Source organism: Melanostigma gelatinosum, assembly GCF_949748355.1.
Source record: "Melanostigma gelatinosum genome assembly, chromosome: 19".
Classification (NCBI taxonomy): domain Eukaryota; kingdom Metazoa; phylum Chordata; class Actinopteri; order Perciformes; family Zoarcidae; genus Melanostigma; species Melanostigma gelatinosum.
The window spans coordinates 4,543,744-4,560,879 of record NC_136652.1 but is presented as its reverse complement, the minus strand read 5'-3'; the positions used below and the strand labels follow the sequence as shown (position 1 = coordinate 4,560,879).

The 17,136-nt window shown below is 44.1% G+C and overlaps 1 protein-coding gene across 1 annotated transcript in view; it reads left to right on the top strand.

The window, feature by feature from the left end:
• Positions 1-12,794, top strand: part of tnfrsf21 (tumor necrosis factor receptor superfamily, member 21) — a 44,904-nt gene extending 32,110 nt beyond the window's left edge. Inside the window, exons 5-6 of the mRNA XM_079290765.1 lie at positions 8,371-8,647; positions 10,457-12,794. Coding sequence (XP_079146891.1) covers positions 8,371-8,647; positions 10,457-10,686 — 507 coding nt within the window. The 3' untranslated portion in view covers positions 10,687-12,794. The remainder of the gene's footprint in view (positions 1-8,370; positions 8,648-10,456) is intronic.
• Positions 12,795-17,136: the final 4,342 nt, after the last annotated feature.

Sequence of the window (17,136 nt, the reverse complement as noted above, 5' to 3'; positions counted from 1 at the left end):
CCACCCAAAATATTATACAGTTCGCTGCAGCAGAATGCGAGATTAGCTGTGGACAGACACATAGTTGCACACATTCACTCACGGACGCACACACACACACACGCATATGCAACCGATCGCATGATCCTCTTGCGGAGATAATTACATAGTTTCCACATGTAAACAGTTTGGTTTCATTTTGAATGCATGGCTTTATATTTGACGGATGTCATTGGGGCTGGAAAGTGCTTTGATAGTGGTTGACCACACAAACCACGAACGTTTAGACTTGGCTCCTCTATTAGTTGCCTCTACAAGGGACGAGCTAGTTTCACAAACATAAATCTCATACTTTTCTTCCTCTGAAACCTGCACACATGTGTTGACATGATGCAGCCTGCTGCATGCGTGTAGCAGGATGACCGCTATTGATTGCACGACTCACATGTCCAACCTCAGTCATGGGCCGTCTGGTATCAGCCTCGTACTGTAATCTCAGAACACACACACACAAACAAAGGGGATACACCGAATCCTTCGTCACCATTTACTTACTTCTTACTCTCCGTTAACTTTCCAGTGATTCATATCTTGGTGCCCTTGACTGCACTGTCCACGGTCAGCGACGCACAGTCACAGCCTTGTTTTGAGAAAGCTCCGGCTGTCTCAGTGTCTCAGCTCTTTAGTTCGTTTCAGTCCGTTGTAATTTGTCCTTTCATCGCAGCTTAATAATGAGCAGATCATCTCCGGCGATATTTGTCTCTCTTTGGATACGACGGCAGATAATGACAATGTTTGGCGAGGGGGAGGCATGATGATTACGGAGAATTCAGTGTGTTGAAAAGGGCCCTGTTGGAACAATATTCATACTTAATTAACTTGATTTAAGACGGACAGAAACACAGGATGGCCAATAGTATGTGGACACCCCATGCGTCTCATACAAGACAGTGTGTCTAGTGTGGTTTGGGGCTGTTTTTAATGTTTTGTGTTGGTCACAATGCCCACATGCACCAAGCCAACTCCATTAAGAAAAGGATTTTCCCAGTTTGGCGTTGAAGACCTTAAACCTCAACCCCCATCCATCACCTTTGGAATGAGCTAGAACACTGACTGAGAGCCGGGGCTCATCACCCAACATCGGCTTCCAAAATCTGATTTGAAAAGCCTTCCCAGAAGAGCAAGGGCTGTTGTAGCATCAAATTACTGCCCATGGTTTTGGAATGACTCATTGAACTATTACAGTACACGTGGACGTAATGTTCAGGTGACCACCTACCATGTAGTGTGTGTTCTTATTTTGTTGAAGAGATATTTTCTGGTTATTTGCCTAATTTAACAGAAGGCAAACTGAAAATACCTAATAAATGACAAGTACTGATTGCAAAGCGAGGTTTTTTGGCATGACTGAATGAGGGTACTGATTCCCCAGATCAGCCAATCAGGAAGTACTCTGTGAACCAGCTCCCAAACACAGACATATTTACTTCGAGAAACAAACCGTCACAAAGGGAGAGAACGAGATAGACCTCATCGTTGGTTTTTGTTCATCCAAGTATGAAACACACAGTAGCTTCAGCTAGAGAGAGAGACGAAGTTTGGGTGTAAAGTCTTTCTAGTTACGTCTTTTCACAGTCTCATACATCCTTGACGTGCAAATGTATCTTTTAAATTGACAAACCACATATGTGTACATCATGACACAATTCAAAGGGGATTCAAAAATTATTTGTCTCGCACCATTTACTAGCGTACAATTCATTTTTCTGAAATGGTCCACAAGAAGGGGCGGGAATTTCCCTATTAGGAATATAGGAATGGCAGAAAGTACTCAGGGACTGCTACAACTGCTCTGACCGATCTGGACCTGGTACCTGATTCAGTCCTTGGTACCATCATTTCACAGAGTAGAAAGAAAAAAAACATTTACTGTATCGATGGTATTCCCATTGGAACAACTGAGTTGTTGATGGATCTTTCTATTGGTATCTCTGCTGCTGCAGACTGTAGAGCAATAAGTGAGTCTGCAAAGCAGTCAGATCAAAAATAAAACCTTGAGTATGTGCAGTCCCCACAATTATACTGACCTGTGTCCAAAATGTTTACCCAGTACCAATAGCACTGCTATCTGGTGTCGTGTATGCGACAAGAAGACTCATTTTACACTTGGAAAGCAACCAAATGTATTCTGAACAGTTGACAGGAAGTTGACTCATCTTAGTCTCTGTATACAAATCATTTTAGATTATAGTCGACTTCTTGTCAAGTAACAACAATACACGCTTTATTCATGACATAAATACATGTTTAATGCTGCGATCACACCGGTCGCGTTGATTTTTTGACTTGAATAGACGCTGCCGTATTTACGTCTACGTGACGTTATTGAGTGCTGGTGGAGCTGCTATGTTAGCATAGCCTAGCACCGATCCATCAGAGCTCCATTGAGAAGACCAGTAACCTACAAATCGGCATCATTACGTAGTTATTTCGGAGTCCCTTTTTGTCGGAGAAGACAAGTACAAATCGGCATCATTACGTAGTTATTTCGGAGTCCCTTTTTGTCGGAGAAGACAAGTACAAATCGGCATCATTATGTAGTTATTTCGGAGTCCCTTTTTGTCGGTTTATTGCCGTTGAATCACAGCCAAATCAGTTTATTTTGTGTTCCTACAGCTGTAGTAAACAGCGACCGGTGGCTTGCTAGACAGTGAATACAGCTCGATACAATCCACGGAGCTCCTCTGAACAATATTATGAACCAGACATGACGGCGTTTGGCATTCCGATGTTTGAGGGACTTCCACAACACGTACAAAGCAGCAATTGTCCTTATTCCTTTCACGGTTGACAGCGGAAAGAAATGGCGGCCAGGTGAACGGCTTCCAGGACGATAAACCACGCCCCCTCTCCGGCGCTACAAGATTTTGCGGCGTTTGGTGTGAACACGACCGGCGGCGCGTTGGACGCGATTTTGCAGTGCGTCAAAAAATCAACGCGACCGGTGTGAACGCAGCATAACAGCTGCCTGCTTGCTTTTCGAGTGTGATCAGTGTGTAGAAATAAGTGATTAAAGAGAAGCCATGCTGTTTCACTTCTTTACGTCTTCTGAGTGTGGCTAATGAATGCATCATGTTAGAGGCCACACCAGACCGAGCTGTCCTGGGGGAGGAGTGAAACACAATGAATCATCAAAGGGGAAACATGGTAATTGTTTTTCTTTGCTGTTCAGTCATTTCGGTTTATGAACAACATAAAGTCAAAATTGTTTGTGTAAGTCTTTCAAAATATCAGAAGAAGATTTAAAAGTGTGAAGAAATAATGGACCACCACAAGAACAGCTATAGAAAATATCATATTTGCTGTTGAAGCGAATGAGTCAATGCTGCCTTCATGATCCGTCTCACTGCCATTATTTTAATAGATCAGACAAGTCATTGGATTATTATGAGAATGTATAGAATGTATAGTCGTGATGTTTTTTGCTGTTTCTCGTCAAACCCGGAGTTTAGCACAGCCGGAAGTGGGGAGTGACCTGGCAGCAACCTCTAGGTCTGAAAAGTGAAACAATGAAGCCTTAAACATTCATTCGTTCTAATGTCCAGCAGAGGGCGACCCCCATTGGGTGCTAAAAAGAAGTGTGATTGTATAGAAGTCTATGAGAAAATGACTCTACTTCTCTCTTGATTTATTACCTCAGTAAACATTGTAAACATGAGTTTCAATCTCTAGTTTCAAGTCTTCTTCAATACAGCATGATGTTCATTTAGTACATGATGCTCCATTTAGAGTCAAACAGACCATAACGTAGGGTGTGCTTTAGGGCGGGGCTACAAAAAACAAGATGACGATGATCAAAAACCAAGATGATGACAGTAAAAAAACAAGATGGTGATGACCAAGTAAAGTGACACGAGGCGGTGGAGCTAGGAAGTGAGTTTGGTTTTCAATGAGTACATTATTCACAGGACACACGGATACACACAAGCAGGAAGTGATACACCTCCTTCTCTTTCCACGTCTTTCTGTGAGAGGGGAATTCACCACAAACTACAACACACAGGAGTCATTATCCCTTCCTGCCACAATGATGCACAATCAAGTGCAATTTCGTCCATAATTGGGTGTTTATGACTCGGGTCCTATTAGACGCCTTTCAGTCCCTTCCATAAACAGCCCCATAAGAGGCTGAAATGAAACCACATCCATTACTTTCTGGAGAAAAGGACAAACTAAAATTCCCAGAAACTGCATTGATTCTTTTAAAAGTAATTCAGAGAGATTATCTGCACGTGTTTGTGAGTATGTTAGACATTTGAATATGTGTTAATGCAGTCTGGGAGAGGGCTTATCCGTTTGACGATGTACTTAAAATGTCACAGATGAATTAGTGGTGAAGGCTGAATGTACAGTGACATCATAGATTCTCTAAAAGTGGGGTTGATGCTGTGTTGGGACAAGTTCCTGACTTAGCTACAGTACATCATAGCTCATCTGTTTGGAGTAATTGCAGCTGAGTGAGATACTTTTTTTTTGGATATCATGAATCAACACATCTCCAGTGTGTATGAGTGCGTGTGTGTGCGTGTGTGTGTCTGTCCCCTGTGCCCTTCACTCTGCAGCACTCTGCCAACTCTAACAGTGAGGCTGGCTGGCTCAGTCTGTATATGTATATGTGTGTGTGTGTGTGTGTGTTTAAGTCCCTGTCCCCAGCAGGGCATTGTGTTGTGCTGACAGGAGCAGTCAGCAACTCAGGCTGATCTTTTTCTCTCTCTCTCTCTCTCTCACACACACACAGACACACACACACACACACACACACACACACACACACACACACACACACACACACACACACACACACACACACACACACACACACACACACACACACACACACCAGCCTGGGAGCTTTCTGGAACAGCGGTGCCGTTCTTCCTCGCAGTGACCCCTCAGCGCTCCAGCTCCATCGTCGGCAGCTCGGCAAAGAGCCGCTCAAGGCTGCCAGCGTGAGGAAACCAGATTCCAATGCGGTGTGAGAGGCCCTCAGACAGAGTGGCAGACGTACGCAAAGTGCTCTACCTGGGTGGGCAGAGGGGGGAGCGGGTCAGAGTTTGTCACTGGTGGTGTGATCTATTGTATGGCAATGACTGCGTCGCACCTGTATATGGGAAGTAGCAGGGCTTTAAAGACGCGTTTTAGGCTTTTTGCATGTCATTGCGCACCACGTTGTTTCCGTGAATCTGCCACCGTTGTGTTTTGGCAACAAACATGGGAAAAAACATCATGGTTGGGCTTAAGGTAAGCATGTAAAGTAAGATAAGCGAAAAACAATGTGGCATCACGAGCTTCAAAATAACTCAGGAACACTTTGGGACCAGTCTCCTGGTTGAAAGTCCTTTCTTTGTTTTATCTAATAAGTAGTCTTTTTCACTTTGAGCGACACAAACCTGATTTGCAAAGCGTCAGAAAAACAACAACAAAAAAAAACCTTCTATCTATGATATCCGTATAACCCAGTACCAAGTAGTATCAAATCTCTTGCCATTTTGTATGCTTTTGCTCGCAGCGAATCACTACAATTGTCATTGACCGACTACCGCATAAGCTTCAACCCATACAGCCGGGATAGACTGCCGGCACACGGCTCTGTAAACAGGGATTTATGAGTGTGCGGCTGGCAGCTACTGGCAGCGTTATTTTTTTAATCAATACCCAGCCCTACTTCTACCTCAACCCGAATAGCCTAGTGTCAGCATTGAAAAGTGCTTTATTCATCTTTATTCCTTGATGTTTAACCAGTCGGCGAGTGAAGTCAATGCGGAAGTGTCTTAAAACCTTACATTCGTTCTCCTGACCAGCAGGGGGCGACTCCTCTGGTTGTATAGAAGTCTATGAGAAAATGACTCTACTTCTCTCTTGATTTATTACCTCAGTAAACATTATAAACATGAGTTTATGGTCTCAATCTCTTTTTTCAAGTCTTCTTCAATGCAGCATGATGTTCATTCAGTAAATTATGGTCCATTCAGAGTCAAACAGACCATAAAGCAGGGTGTGCTTTAGGGCGGGGCTACTGTGATTGTAGGTTGCTACTGACACCAGAGCCGTATACAGCGTCTCTACTCCTCCGCACTCCAAACATGGGGACATCTGTTCATTGGTCACAAAAAAAACATGGCGACGGCCGTAAAAAAAAAAAAACTTTTTAAAACGTATTTGTTCCCATAATCAACCAAATAAAGAAACCAAATAGGTACATTTAGAAAAAATTGAAGTAAATTTCACTACTTTTTGAGCCAAATCTGCAAAGATCTAGCAATAAGTTTCGATCTGAGCCACAAAGTTGAATATCAGGTTGTATAATTTAGCCTGCTATTATGTTCCAGTTACATGTGCTGCCGTGTGGAAGTCTGCGTGTCTTGTGTCACGGTGTGGGTGCGTGTCTGTGTATGTATGTATGCACGCCTTTGTCAGCTGGACACAGCTTGTTTGTTCCGTCACAATCACGTAAGTTGTGTGACGCTGCAGCCCAGTGACCCAGACATTATGGAATAAAGAAAGAAAAAACACCAGAGAAAGAGAACTGGTGTTTCTATGTCACGTCCCGCTGGAGCTAATTCATCAGGCCTGATGTTGAGCTGAGCAGAAATCCTCCACAGCATGAAGATGGATTTATCATCATGAGGAAAGAACATTTATTGTTCTCTGTTGGTTCAGTTTTCTATTTCCAGTGTTTGCAGCCAATGAAATGACCTCTCTGCTGCTGCTGCGACCGTTAGGCCAGACTGGGCTCACGCTGAGGGAACCGAGACGTGCTCTCATGATCTCATCCGCAAACCAGTCGCTACTGGTTCAGACCACAGGTTCATTACCACACCAAAGAGAGAGAGAGAGAGAGAGAGAGAGAGAGAGAGCGGGGGAGAGGAGGGGTTGCAACAATAGAGGAAGGAGAGAGAAGAAGAGAGGCTGACGAAGCGATAGGGAGGGAAACTGAAACAAAATGGGACAAAGGGAGAGAAAAAAGAGGGGGAGGAAAAGATGAGGGAGGAAGAATAATGATGGATGAGGCATAGATGGATAAGAACGAAAGAAACAGTGATTGAATTGAAGGGGTAAAGAAAGGTTTAACTCCAAAGAAAGTTAGAAGAATAGATGAGTGCACACGAATGAAAGGATGTGGAGCTAAACAGATAACAACTTGTATTAACTTGTTTTAACAAATGAATACAAAATTCAAAAAAGCATTCATGATGTTTGTAAATTGAATATAATTGTATTCCGTAATGGCATTACATTTGGTAAAGAGCACATTATGACTTGTTTTGAATTTGAAACTCAAAGTTTGGGGACTTGGGGGTTGCCTCTGGACTTGCCTGTCTTAACTTGGGACATGACTGGTGACTTGCCCAGCTTAGCGTTTCCATTTATTAACTGTGGCCGACATTTTGGCAGGCAACAAGTGTGTCTGCTTCAGGTGTCAGACACTGTTAGCATATCAAGTGACCTGGAGTGCTTTTGGAGACTCGCTCCCACATGTCCCACATGTTTTTACCCGACGAGGCATTTCTGGTCGCCAAGACATATGATGGTTCTCAGAGGAGAGACTGTGGTTTGTTAGCAGTGGCCTGTGTGAGTATCAGCCGTTTCTTTCCATCTTCACACTCATTCAGGCGTCTTGCACTCATAGAAAACTGTGTGACAGCAGTTCAAACATGGACGTGTGGATGCTGACTGCCCTCATGTGGTCCCTTCGGGTGTTGTTGCTGAAAGAAAACCGTGTTTTTGCATTTCCTCATGTCTCATCTTGTATTAATAATAAGGCTGTATTTTAATGATGTGATAAAAGAACACTGCAATCTCTAGCCAAAATGTATGGGATATTGTATACAAATTTGTATAAAATTTGTTTATACAAATGTCAATGTGCCAGCGTGTTTTACTTTAAAGATCCTTATAGATTTGATAGATGTGTGACTGGGGTTAATCAGGGCCGATGATTGTATGACTACGATTATAATTGTTTGTTATTGACTTCTATTAGTTCTTGCCGACTGCTAACAGTCATGATGAACTTTGGACACATGTTCCTACTGTTTGCTAGCTGCCAGTTATCCGGCTCGTCAGCAATGTCACCAACGTAACAATAAGTTCACACAGACTATTCACAAGACGTATTCTAAGATTATAGTCGTTTGTTATTGTAATAAGAGAGTTGAGAATGAGAGCGATGAAGTGATACAGGACAAGGATGTGGAATTGTGCCCAGTGGGCAGCAAATACCAGCCTGTGTATCTGCGTGTGTGATTATTGGTTCGTCACACGCTCATGTTTATTTTCTCCTCTTGTCCTCACTCTCCACTCCTCCCATCTTTCTGTTTCTATCTACAGTTTGACATCAACCAGCTGATGACCTCAGTGAATGTAAGCCAAAGCCTCAGTCCCATCCACAAGCCGCTCGAGTCCCCCAGCAGCGTCGGCAGCGGCAGCAACAGCGGCAGCAACAGCGGCGGCAGCGGCACCGGGGCCAGCGGCATGGCCGTGGAGCAGTCGCCGCTGGACCGCACCAAGGGCTTCTTCCCCGACGAATCAGAGCCCCTGCTCCGCTGCGACTCCACCTCCAGCAAAGATTCCGCCCTCAGCAGGAACGGCTCCTTCATTACCAAAGGTGAGAGAGTTATCCGTGAAACCAGGGCCACTCTTTTGGTATGACTGCACTGTTAGCATCGTTTAAAAAGTACACCTTTATCAACCATGACTGCAATTATAACTGAGATTGTAACATTCGTGAAGTGCCTTACATCTTACATGGAGCGTCCTGTTTGAGACGCATCAGGCTTTCAACTAACTCCAAATTACACCCTTCCGCCTCACTACTCGACGGTCAGATCCACTGACGTGGTGTAAAGAATGTGAATGTCCGAGCATCGAGGTTGAATGGGTCAAACAAACTGTCTCATTTGAAACCAAAAAGCTAACGTTCACTTATTTTACCGCACTTTCGTTGCGTCACTTCCATACTTTACGAGCGGCAGTTACGCAACGCACTTACTTATTTCAACCCGGACCACGATCTTTTCCTAAACCTAACCAAGTAGTTGTGTTACGTAAGTAAACCTAAAAAACAAAGCACCTACCGTTAGAAGTTCATCTTTTAAAAGACACTGTATTCATGCAACAGGGTGGAAACTGTACGCTTTCTGGGCATAAAGGAAAAGTTGAATTGTGTCTCTGTTACATCTTTACTGAGTGAAGACTAATAGGGTTGCTTCTATTTTCACATCAACCTCTTCCTTAATGGAGATGTAGCGTTTCCATTTCTTACATGTGGCCGACATTTTGGCAGGCAACAAGTGTGCTTTTAAATGCTTCAGGTGTCAGACACTGTTAGCATATCAAGTGACCTGGAGTGCTTTTGGAGACTCGCTCCCACATGTCCCACATGTTTTTACCCGACGAGGCATTTCTGGTCGCCAAGACATATGATGGTTCTCAGAGGAGAGACTGTGGTTTGTTAGCAGTGGCCTGTGTGAGTATCAGCCGTTTCTTTCCATCTTCACACTCATTCAGGCGTCTTGCACTCATAGAAAACTGTGTGACAGCAGTTCAAACATGGACGTGTGGATGCTGACTGCCCTCATGTGGTCCCTCCGGGTGTTGTTGCTAAAAGAAAACCGTGTTTTTGCATTTCCTCATGTCTCATCTTGTATTAATAATAAGGCTGTATTTTAATGATGTGATAAAAGAACACTGCAATCTTTAGCCGCAATTTATGGGATATTTTATACAAATGTCAATATGCCAGCGTGTTTTACTTTCAAGATCCTTATAGATTTGATAGATGTGTGACTGGGGTTAAACAGGGCCGATGATTGTATGACTAAGATTATAATTGTTTGTTATTGACTTCTATTAGTTCTTGCCGACTGCTAACAGTCATGATGAACTTTGTACACATGTTCCTACTGTTTGCTAGCTGCCAGTTATCCGGCTCGTCAGCAATGTCACCAACGTAACAATAAGTTCACACAGACTATTCACAAGACGTATTCGTACCATCCACTCCTGGCTTGACTTGGGACCACACGGCTTTAACATAAGTGGATGGTGAAGCAAAGTGTGAATCCCTGCTACCACGAGAGGTCCTTGAGCAAACAGTCATAAATTAGCACAAATGATATCAGGCTGATGGGTTTTGGGCTATTACGCGAGGACAGACAGACCCACACACGCACGCACACACGGCCGAAAACATCATGAGAGCTGTGAGAATGAACCAAAACAGGAAAACCAAAACAATGATCTCTAAGATGCTAAAATGCTTTGTAGAGCTGAGGTAGACAACATAATTGAGCATGGGTTTATCACCACAAGTGAGCCCCTTTCACGTAGTTTTATGATCCATTGTTAATGTGAATATATTGATTAGATTAGCTTTAACCCCAATAACCGTTCACCCTCTCCGTTTCCCCTTCAGAGAAGAAAGACACCGTGCTCCGGCAGGTGCGTCTGGACCCGTGCGACCTGCAGCCCATCTTCGACGACATGCTGCACATCCTGAACCCGGAGGAGCTGCACGTCATCGAGGAGATCCCGGCTGCCGAGGACCGGCTGGACCAGCTGTTTGAGATCGCGGGGGTCAAGAGTCAGGAGGCCAGCCAGACACTGCTTGACTCGGTCTACAGCCACCTCCCTGACCTGTTATAGTGCAAGGAAGGAGGAAAAAACAAGCTGAATCATCGGCACAGGAGTAAAACAAGGAGTGTCTCTGTGGGAGGGATGACTCAGATCTGATGGAGTCTGACATTTCACATTGTCACATAATTTGAGCTAGGTGTTGTAGATGAGGTGGTGATCTATTCCCCTCAATGACTCATTCAAATCTCTGCTGGTACTTTACTCCTCTTTACCCTCTTCAGTTGTCTTGTGTGTACACACTATTCCTTTAAAACACCTCCATCCTCTACCAAGATACAGGGTCAACCCTCAATGTGATTAAAGCTCACCGAGTGTCACACCAGGAAGTACTTATGTACTACGTGTACAGCCTTGTTTAAGGTAGTGTGAAGAAAGTATTTTGACCAGAACAATTCTGCTCAAGAGCAGCCAAACGTAGTTTCTACATCTCAACTGGCCAATGCCTTCACCTTTAAAGGGTTTTACTGGTGTTTTTTGTCTGTCGTGCCAATCGTCCTGGCTTCCCCTGCCTTTAACATGACTTCAGTGTTGAAACAAAAAATAAATCTAATTTAACATGGTGGTTATTGCTAAATGACTGCAATGAAGGAAACTACACACATACAATGGTAAATAAGCTATAACTCTAAATGGCACTGGTAATATTCTTAGGGTTTTAAAGGGATTAGGAATCTTGTAAACCATATTCACAGATATTTTGCCCAGGTATGATTTGGTATTTTTTTTAATTTTTTTTGCTTGTACCTGGAGCAAAATCATCTGTGTGTAATTTTAGCTGGTAACCTACCAGACCAGCAGGGGGCAGTGTTAGGTTAGAGGGCTGACCTGCTGCTCTGGAACCAAAGCCATATTTAAAAAGAAATACTGGATTAAACATCAAAGTAATCCAATATTACATTAGTCTAGTACAATTCACCTAATCTAATATTATGATTTATGGCTTTGCCTTTGAACTTCATGCTTTTGGACAAAGGGGTCCAAAACTATCACTGAACTGAACAGGAAGGGAGCAGCGTTTACCGCCACTGCCTTTGCTTCTCTGGAGCCAAAGCCATATATCTAAAAACGGTTTAGATACGTTGCTTTGGAAGCTCTGTCGCTGTTGGACTCAAGGACAGTAGAGAATAAATACTTCTACCAGTACGCACATCCAGATCTCTGCTAGCTAGCCCTGTTTGCCTCAACAAATGTAGCGTTGATAAAGTGTTCTTGATACATTTCGGAGCTTCATGTACGTATTTCAGTGCTTTTTTTTCATATGTTGCGGATATGTATGGATATTAAAATCTAACAATGATGCACTAATTCTATTTTCTAGACTGAGGCTGACTGTATTTTTCCTTCATTTTCAGTCATTTATTCTGAAATGCCGATGACTAACATTTTATTTTGTTGTCATGTTTTCTACATTCAGTTTGATTACGTTATTGTAGCACATCTTTGTTATAATTTTGACTTCGTTGTATCTGGTGTTTTCGCTGGCATTCAGATGTATTCCCCCCCCCCCCTCGCTTGGCTTGATGATGATGACCTGGCCGGCATGTAAGTTATGCATTACTCCATACTTGAAGTCTACTTGTGTTACTTGGTTGAAATGAGGTAGAAATAATGTGCTCTTTCAGTTCCTTCGAAGTTCCAAGTTCTTAAAATAATAATAAAAGTGAAAAGCACCACCAAAAAAACTCATCGCTGTTTGGAGAGGACTTTGCAGGCGCCATGAGAGCAGCAAATGATGGACTCTGTTTTCACCAAACCAGTTACTATTGAAGCTCCCGTGGTGCTAGATGTGAACTCTCACCGGTTGGCCTGTTGCAGGGGGCCTTAACCCCGGACTGACTAGTTCAAGTATTCCAGACAGAGCGAAGGAGAATGAAGGTTGTGTTGCTGTGGATTGTGAGATGTTGAAAATGATGATGGTGATAAGAATGTGTGAGCTTGCTCTCCACGACGCTGTGGAGACTCAAACTGCAGGGTGTGAACTTTTTTTTCTTCCTTTTCTAAAGAAGTCTGACAGCATGAAGATGAGGTGTGAAACGCACATGTGGCTCGAGTGGATGATTTCATTAATGTGTGTAACCAGTATGTTTACTGCTATGTAACCTCTTAAATTCAACCAATTAAAGCTCAAAGCATTTGTCATAACTGTGTGTGTGGTTGTTACTCATTCAGATTGTTAACAGTACCATGAACATAAAATGTAAGTTCAATGTAAAGTAATGTGAAGTGTCAGGTGTATTTAAATAAATAATCAGAAGGGATGTGCAGGGGAGTGTACCGGAAGGAAATTGTCCTGGAGATGACAGAGTCAGTGGGGGTCCCGGGATTTGTTGATGAGCACCACAGCAGATGGGAAGAAACTATTTGTGTGGCGTGAGGTCTTGGTCCTGATGGACCGCAGCCTCCTGCCAGATGGAAGGGGCTCGAACAGTTTGTGTCCAGGGTGAGAGGGGTCAGCTACAATCTTTCTTGTTCGCTTCAAGGACCCTGAAGCGAACAAGAAAGATTGTAGCCGACCCCTGGAGGGACGGCAGATTGCAGCCAATCACCCTCTCAGCAGAGCGAATGATGCGCTGCAGCCTGCCCTTGTCCTCGGCAGTGGACCGTGATGGAGGAGCAGAGGATGGACTCAATGATGGCTCTGTAGAAATGCACCATCATTGTCTTTGGCAGGTTGAATTTCTTCAGCTGCCTCAGGAAGTACATCCTCTGCTGGGCCTTCTTGGTGATGGAGCTGATGTTGAGCTCCCACTTGAGGTCCTGGGATATGATGGAGGCCAGGAAGAGGAAGGACTCCACCACGTCGACGGAGGAGTCACACAGGGTGATAGGGGCTGGTGGGGCTACGTTCTTCCGGAAATCCACAACCATCTCCATTGTCTTTTGAGCGTTGAGCTCTAGGTTGTTCAGACCGCACCAGGTCACCAGATGGTCAGTCTCCCACCTGTAGGCGGACTCATCCCCACCAGAGATGAGTCCAATGAGAGTGGTGTCATCCGCAAACTTCAGGAGCTTGACGGACTGGTGACTGGAGGTGCAGCTGTTGGTGTACAGGGAGAAGAGCAGAGGGGACATGGATGTGCTTAATATGTGCGTCCACCACGAAAAAGGATTCTAACAGATTTTCAACTTGCATTCTTTTTTTCCCTGAGCGACACGAAAAAAAACCCAGACAATTCGTGTCCATGTACACAAAACCAATACATTGTTGTTTCACGACCTGCCATGCCACTGGGCTGGTATTTCCTGCAGCAGAGGCGAGATGGGCATCAGTCCAGGAATTGGTACCGTATACTACCATAGACTGTATCTAAGAAGTGGACGTAGTCAAACATTGGTTGGTGGACTACGGTTTTGAAGCCTAGAGTTCGGCATTTTAGTCGTCGGCACTTTGGTTTCTGTTGCTGTGGTCATAAATGGGGCTAGCCGTTTTTATTTTTAAATGTCCACCCTTTTATACTGGATGTGCACTACCTGGAGGTTCCAAATATCATCTATACAAGGTGTTAAGCACGGCCATTCCTAAGATGAAATGCAGAGTTACAAAAAACAAATACAAATTACATAATGTTCTACCTTCATCTTTTTCTTTTTCACTTCTCTTGCTCATTCCAATCGTCAAAGAATAACGTTTTTATACGCACATCATATCAAATGTTTCCCATTCTTCTACACACCCAGTGACTCACTCTTTTCATTACACATGCACAGCGTGAGGATCTATGGCAACCGTCATAGATGGGTTTGGCAATTTATTATTATGACATGTTTTATTACATGTAAACTCAAAGTGCTTTTTTCTATCATTCCAATTTCTTATCGTTTTGTTAATTAATAACATGGTTTAAGTTATAATTCATGCTTTTCCAAAAATACCAATGTATACATTCCCCTGGGGGACTCCAGTCAAAAACATCCACTAGCAGCCCATGCAGTAATGTTAACAGATGCAACTCTTTATATCATTCATGTTTGCCATGTGGGTAGGGGCAGTCATTTTGAAGCAGACGGACACAGATGCAGCAGACACTGTACCGCTTCAAAGCTGAACAAAAGCAAAAGCAGACAAGCAGGTAAGATGACAACAAGTCTTTGATCATGAGAAGCAGGCAGGGATTGTGAGTTGGTGGCTGGCTGGAGATACCGTGACAAACTAATGTTTCCTTGGCAAGTGTACACACAATTCATTTAGTGCAGAGAAATTAACTGTCGAAGACTGTTGACTGTAAACAGCTACCTAATAGCATGGCGACACACTTTGACGTCAATTTACATGCAGAACAGGTTTTACGAAATGATAGTAGCGCTACCATTGTTGTACCATTGTTGCGTGACATCAGACACGCAACAATGGAAGCACGAGAGAGAGACAGAGAGAGATACAGAGACAGACAGAGAGAGAGAGAGATACAGAGACAGAGAGAGAGAGAGATTTTTTGATTTTACAAAAACACTTTATTTACATTTTTAAACTTTTACAATCAGTCCAACTTAAAGTGCAGATGCGTTCAATCAATTATTTCATTAAAAATGGTGCAAGGAGCAGTTCATCATTTGCCACAGAACATAAAATATTTTCATGACACCAACAATCTTTAAAAGCGTCTAAATCCCCAACATGTTTATAAAATCTGAACTCCAGCCAGAGTCTTGCCCTTATGTTTATTAAAAACACGTCCTTGTCCTTCTGCCCATCTCTGTTTTCCACCTTGTTCTTCCTACTAACATATATGGCCATCTTTGCCTCTCCTGTTAAAAAATTTAGGAGCTGCCACTTTTCTCTTTCTCTCTGCCTGTAGCCAGCTCCCATGATAAAAACCTTGTTATCAAACGCGATGTTAAAAAGACTAAAAACCATGGTTAAAAGAGAGAAGAGATCTGTGAGTCTCTTGCACTCTATAAAAACATGAAAAATAGTCTCTCTAAAACCACAAAAAGGACAGTTATGAACAACAGCAGGGTTTACAACAGAGATAAAAGCATTGCAGGCAATGGCACCGTGTAAAATCCTCCACTGAAGATCCCCAGCTCGTTTTTTGAGGGGAGGTTTATACAGAACCCTCCACTGGGCGTTCCCGTCCAGTTTTGCTGACCATACGGTGGAGGGCCTGTTGCTCAGCCCGACCTTGTGGATGCTTTTCACGCAGTTCATGTACAAAGACTTTTTGTTGGCTTTCCGCAATGTCAGTTTTGCCTCGTCTATGACTTTTAGCAGGGGGCCGGTCAGTTTTCCCAGCCCTGGGCTCAAGTTTATCTCTGGGAAAGGGTCGGTGGGATCAGGTTCCTTCGTTTTTTCCCAGTACATCCCCAGGAGGCTCCACTCCTTGCCCGTCAGCTTCCGGGTCCAGAGCTCCAGGATCCTCTGGGCCAGCCGATTGGAACGGAGCCCCAGCAGAGAGCCCAGGGCCTGTGCATCGTTCAGCACCGGCCCCACTGCATCCACCACTTGTCTCAACGTCAGGGTGCCAGACCGGATGAGCGCCGCCGTCAGGCCTGGTGTCGTTTCGCTGCCTACATCCAGTCTGGCCCCGTAGATCAATGGCTCTCTCAACAACCAGTGCAGAGAGTCGGCTGGAAGGCACCTGTGCTTGGTAAAAAGAGCCCATGATTTAAAAACACCTTGGTAAAACAGAGGCAACCCTTTTAAATTTAAAAATGCAGAATCGGTTAAAAACAGAACATCATCCAACCCCAAGTAATTGGCACGTCTCAGGATGCTGCTGGCCACGCCTCTCCACACTAGATCTGCCGGACCTGCCAGGTATTTTTGTATAAACTGTAGTCTAAAAGTGGCAGTCCGACTGGCCAGATGGATGAGGCCCTGTCCCCCCTCCTCTCTGGTTAAAAACAGCACCCCCTGTGGCACCCAGTGCATACCCCCCCAAAAGAAATCCACCATTTTTTTCTGGATATCAGCCAGTAGGCCGGAGGGGGGGTCTGCACAATTCAGTTTGTGCCACAGTTGGGATGCCACCAGGTTGTTTAAAACCAGCACTCTACCTCTAAAAGACATGTGAGGGAGCAGCCATTTCCATTTTTTCATCTTTCCTTCGATCTTTTCTGTGACGGTCTCCCAGTTTTTCTTTACAGTGTTCTCATCCCCCAAGAACACTCCTAGATATTTCAACCCGCCTCTACTCCATATGAGGTCTTGGGGGAGAGCCGGGAGACCGCCACGCCACCCACCGACAGCGAGGGCGTCACTTTTCTTCCAGTTAACCCTCGCTGACGATGCTACACTAAAATCCCTCACAATGTCGGTTAAAAGATCCACGTCTCTCCGGTCTCCAATAAAAACAATGAGATCATCGGCATAAGCCGATAAAATCAAGCCTTCACTAAAACCAGGTAAAACCAGACCCCCCAACCTAGAGCGGACTTTACAGAGGAGGGGCTCCAGGGAGAGTGCATAGAGCATCCCCGACAGAGCGCAGCCCTGCCGGACACCTCTACACACTCTGA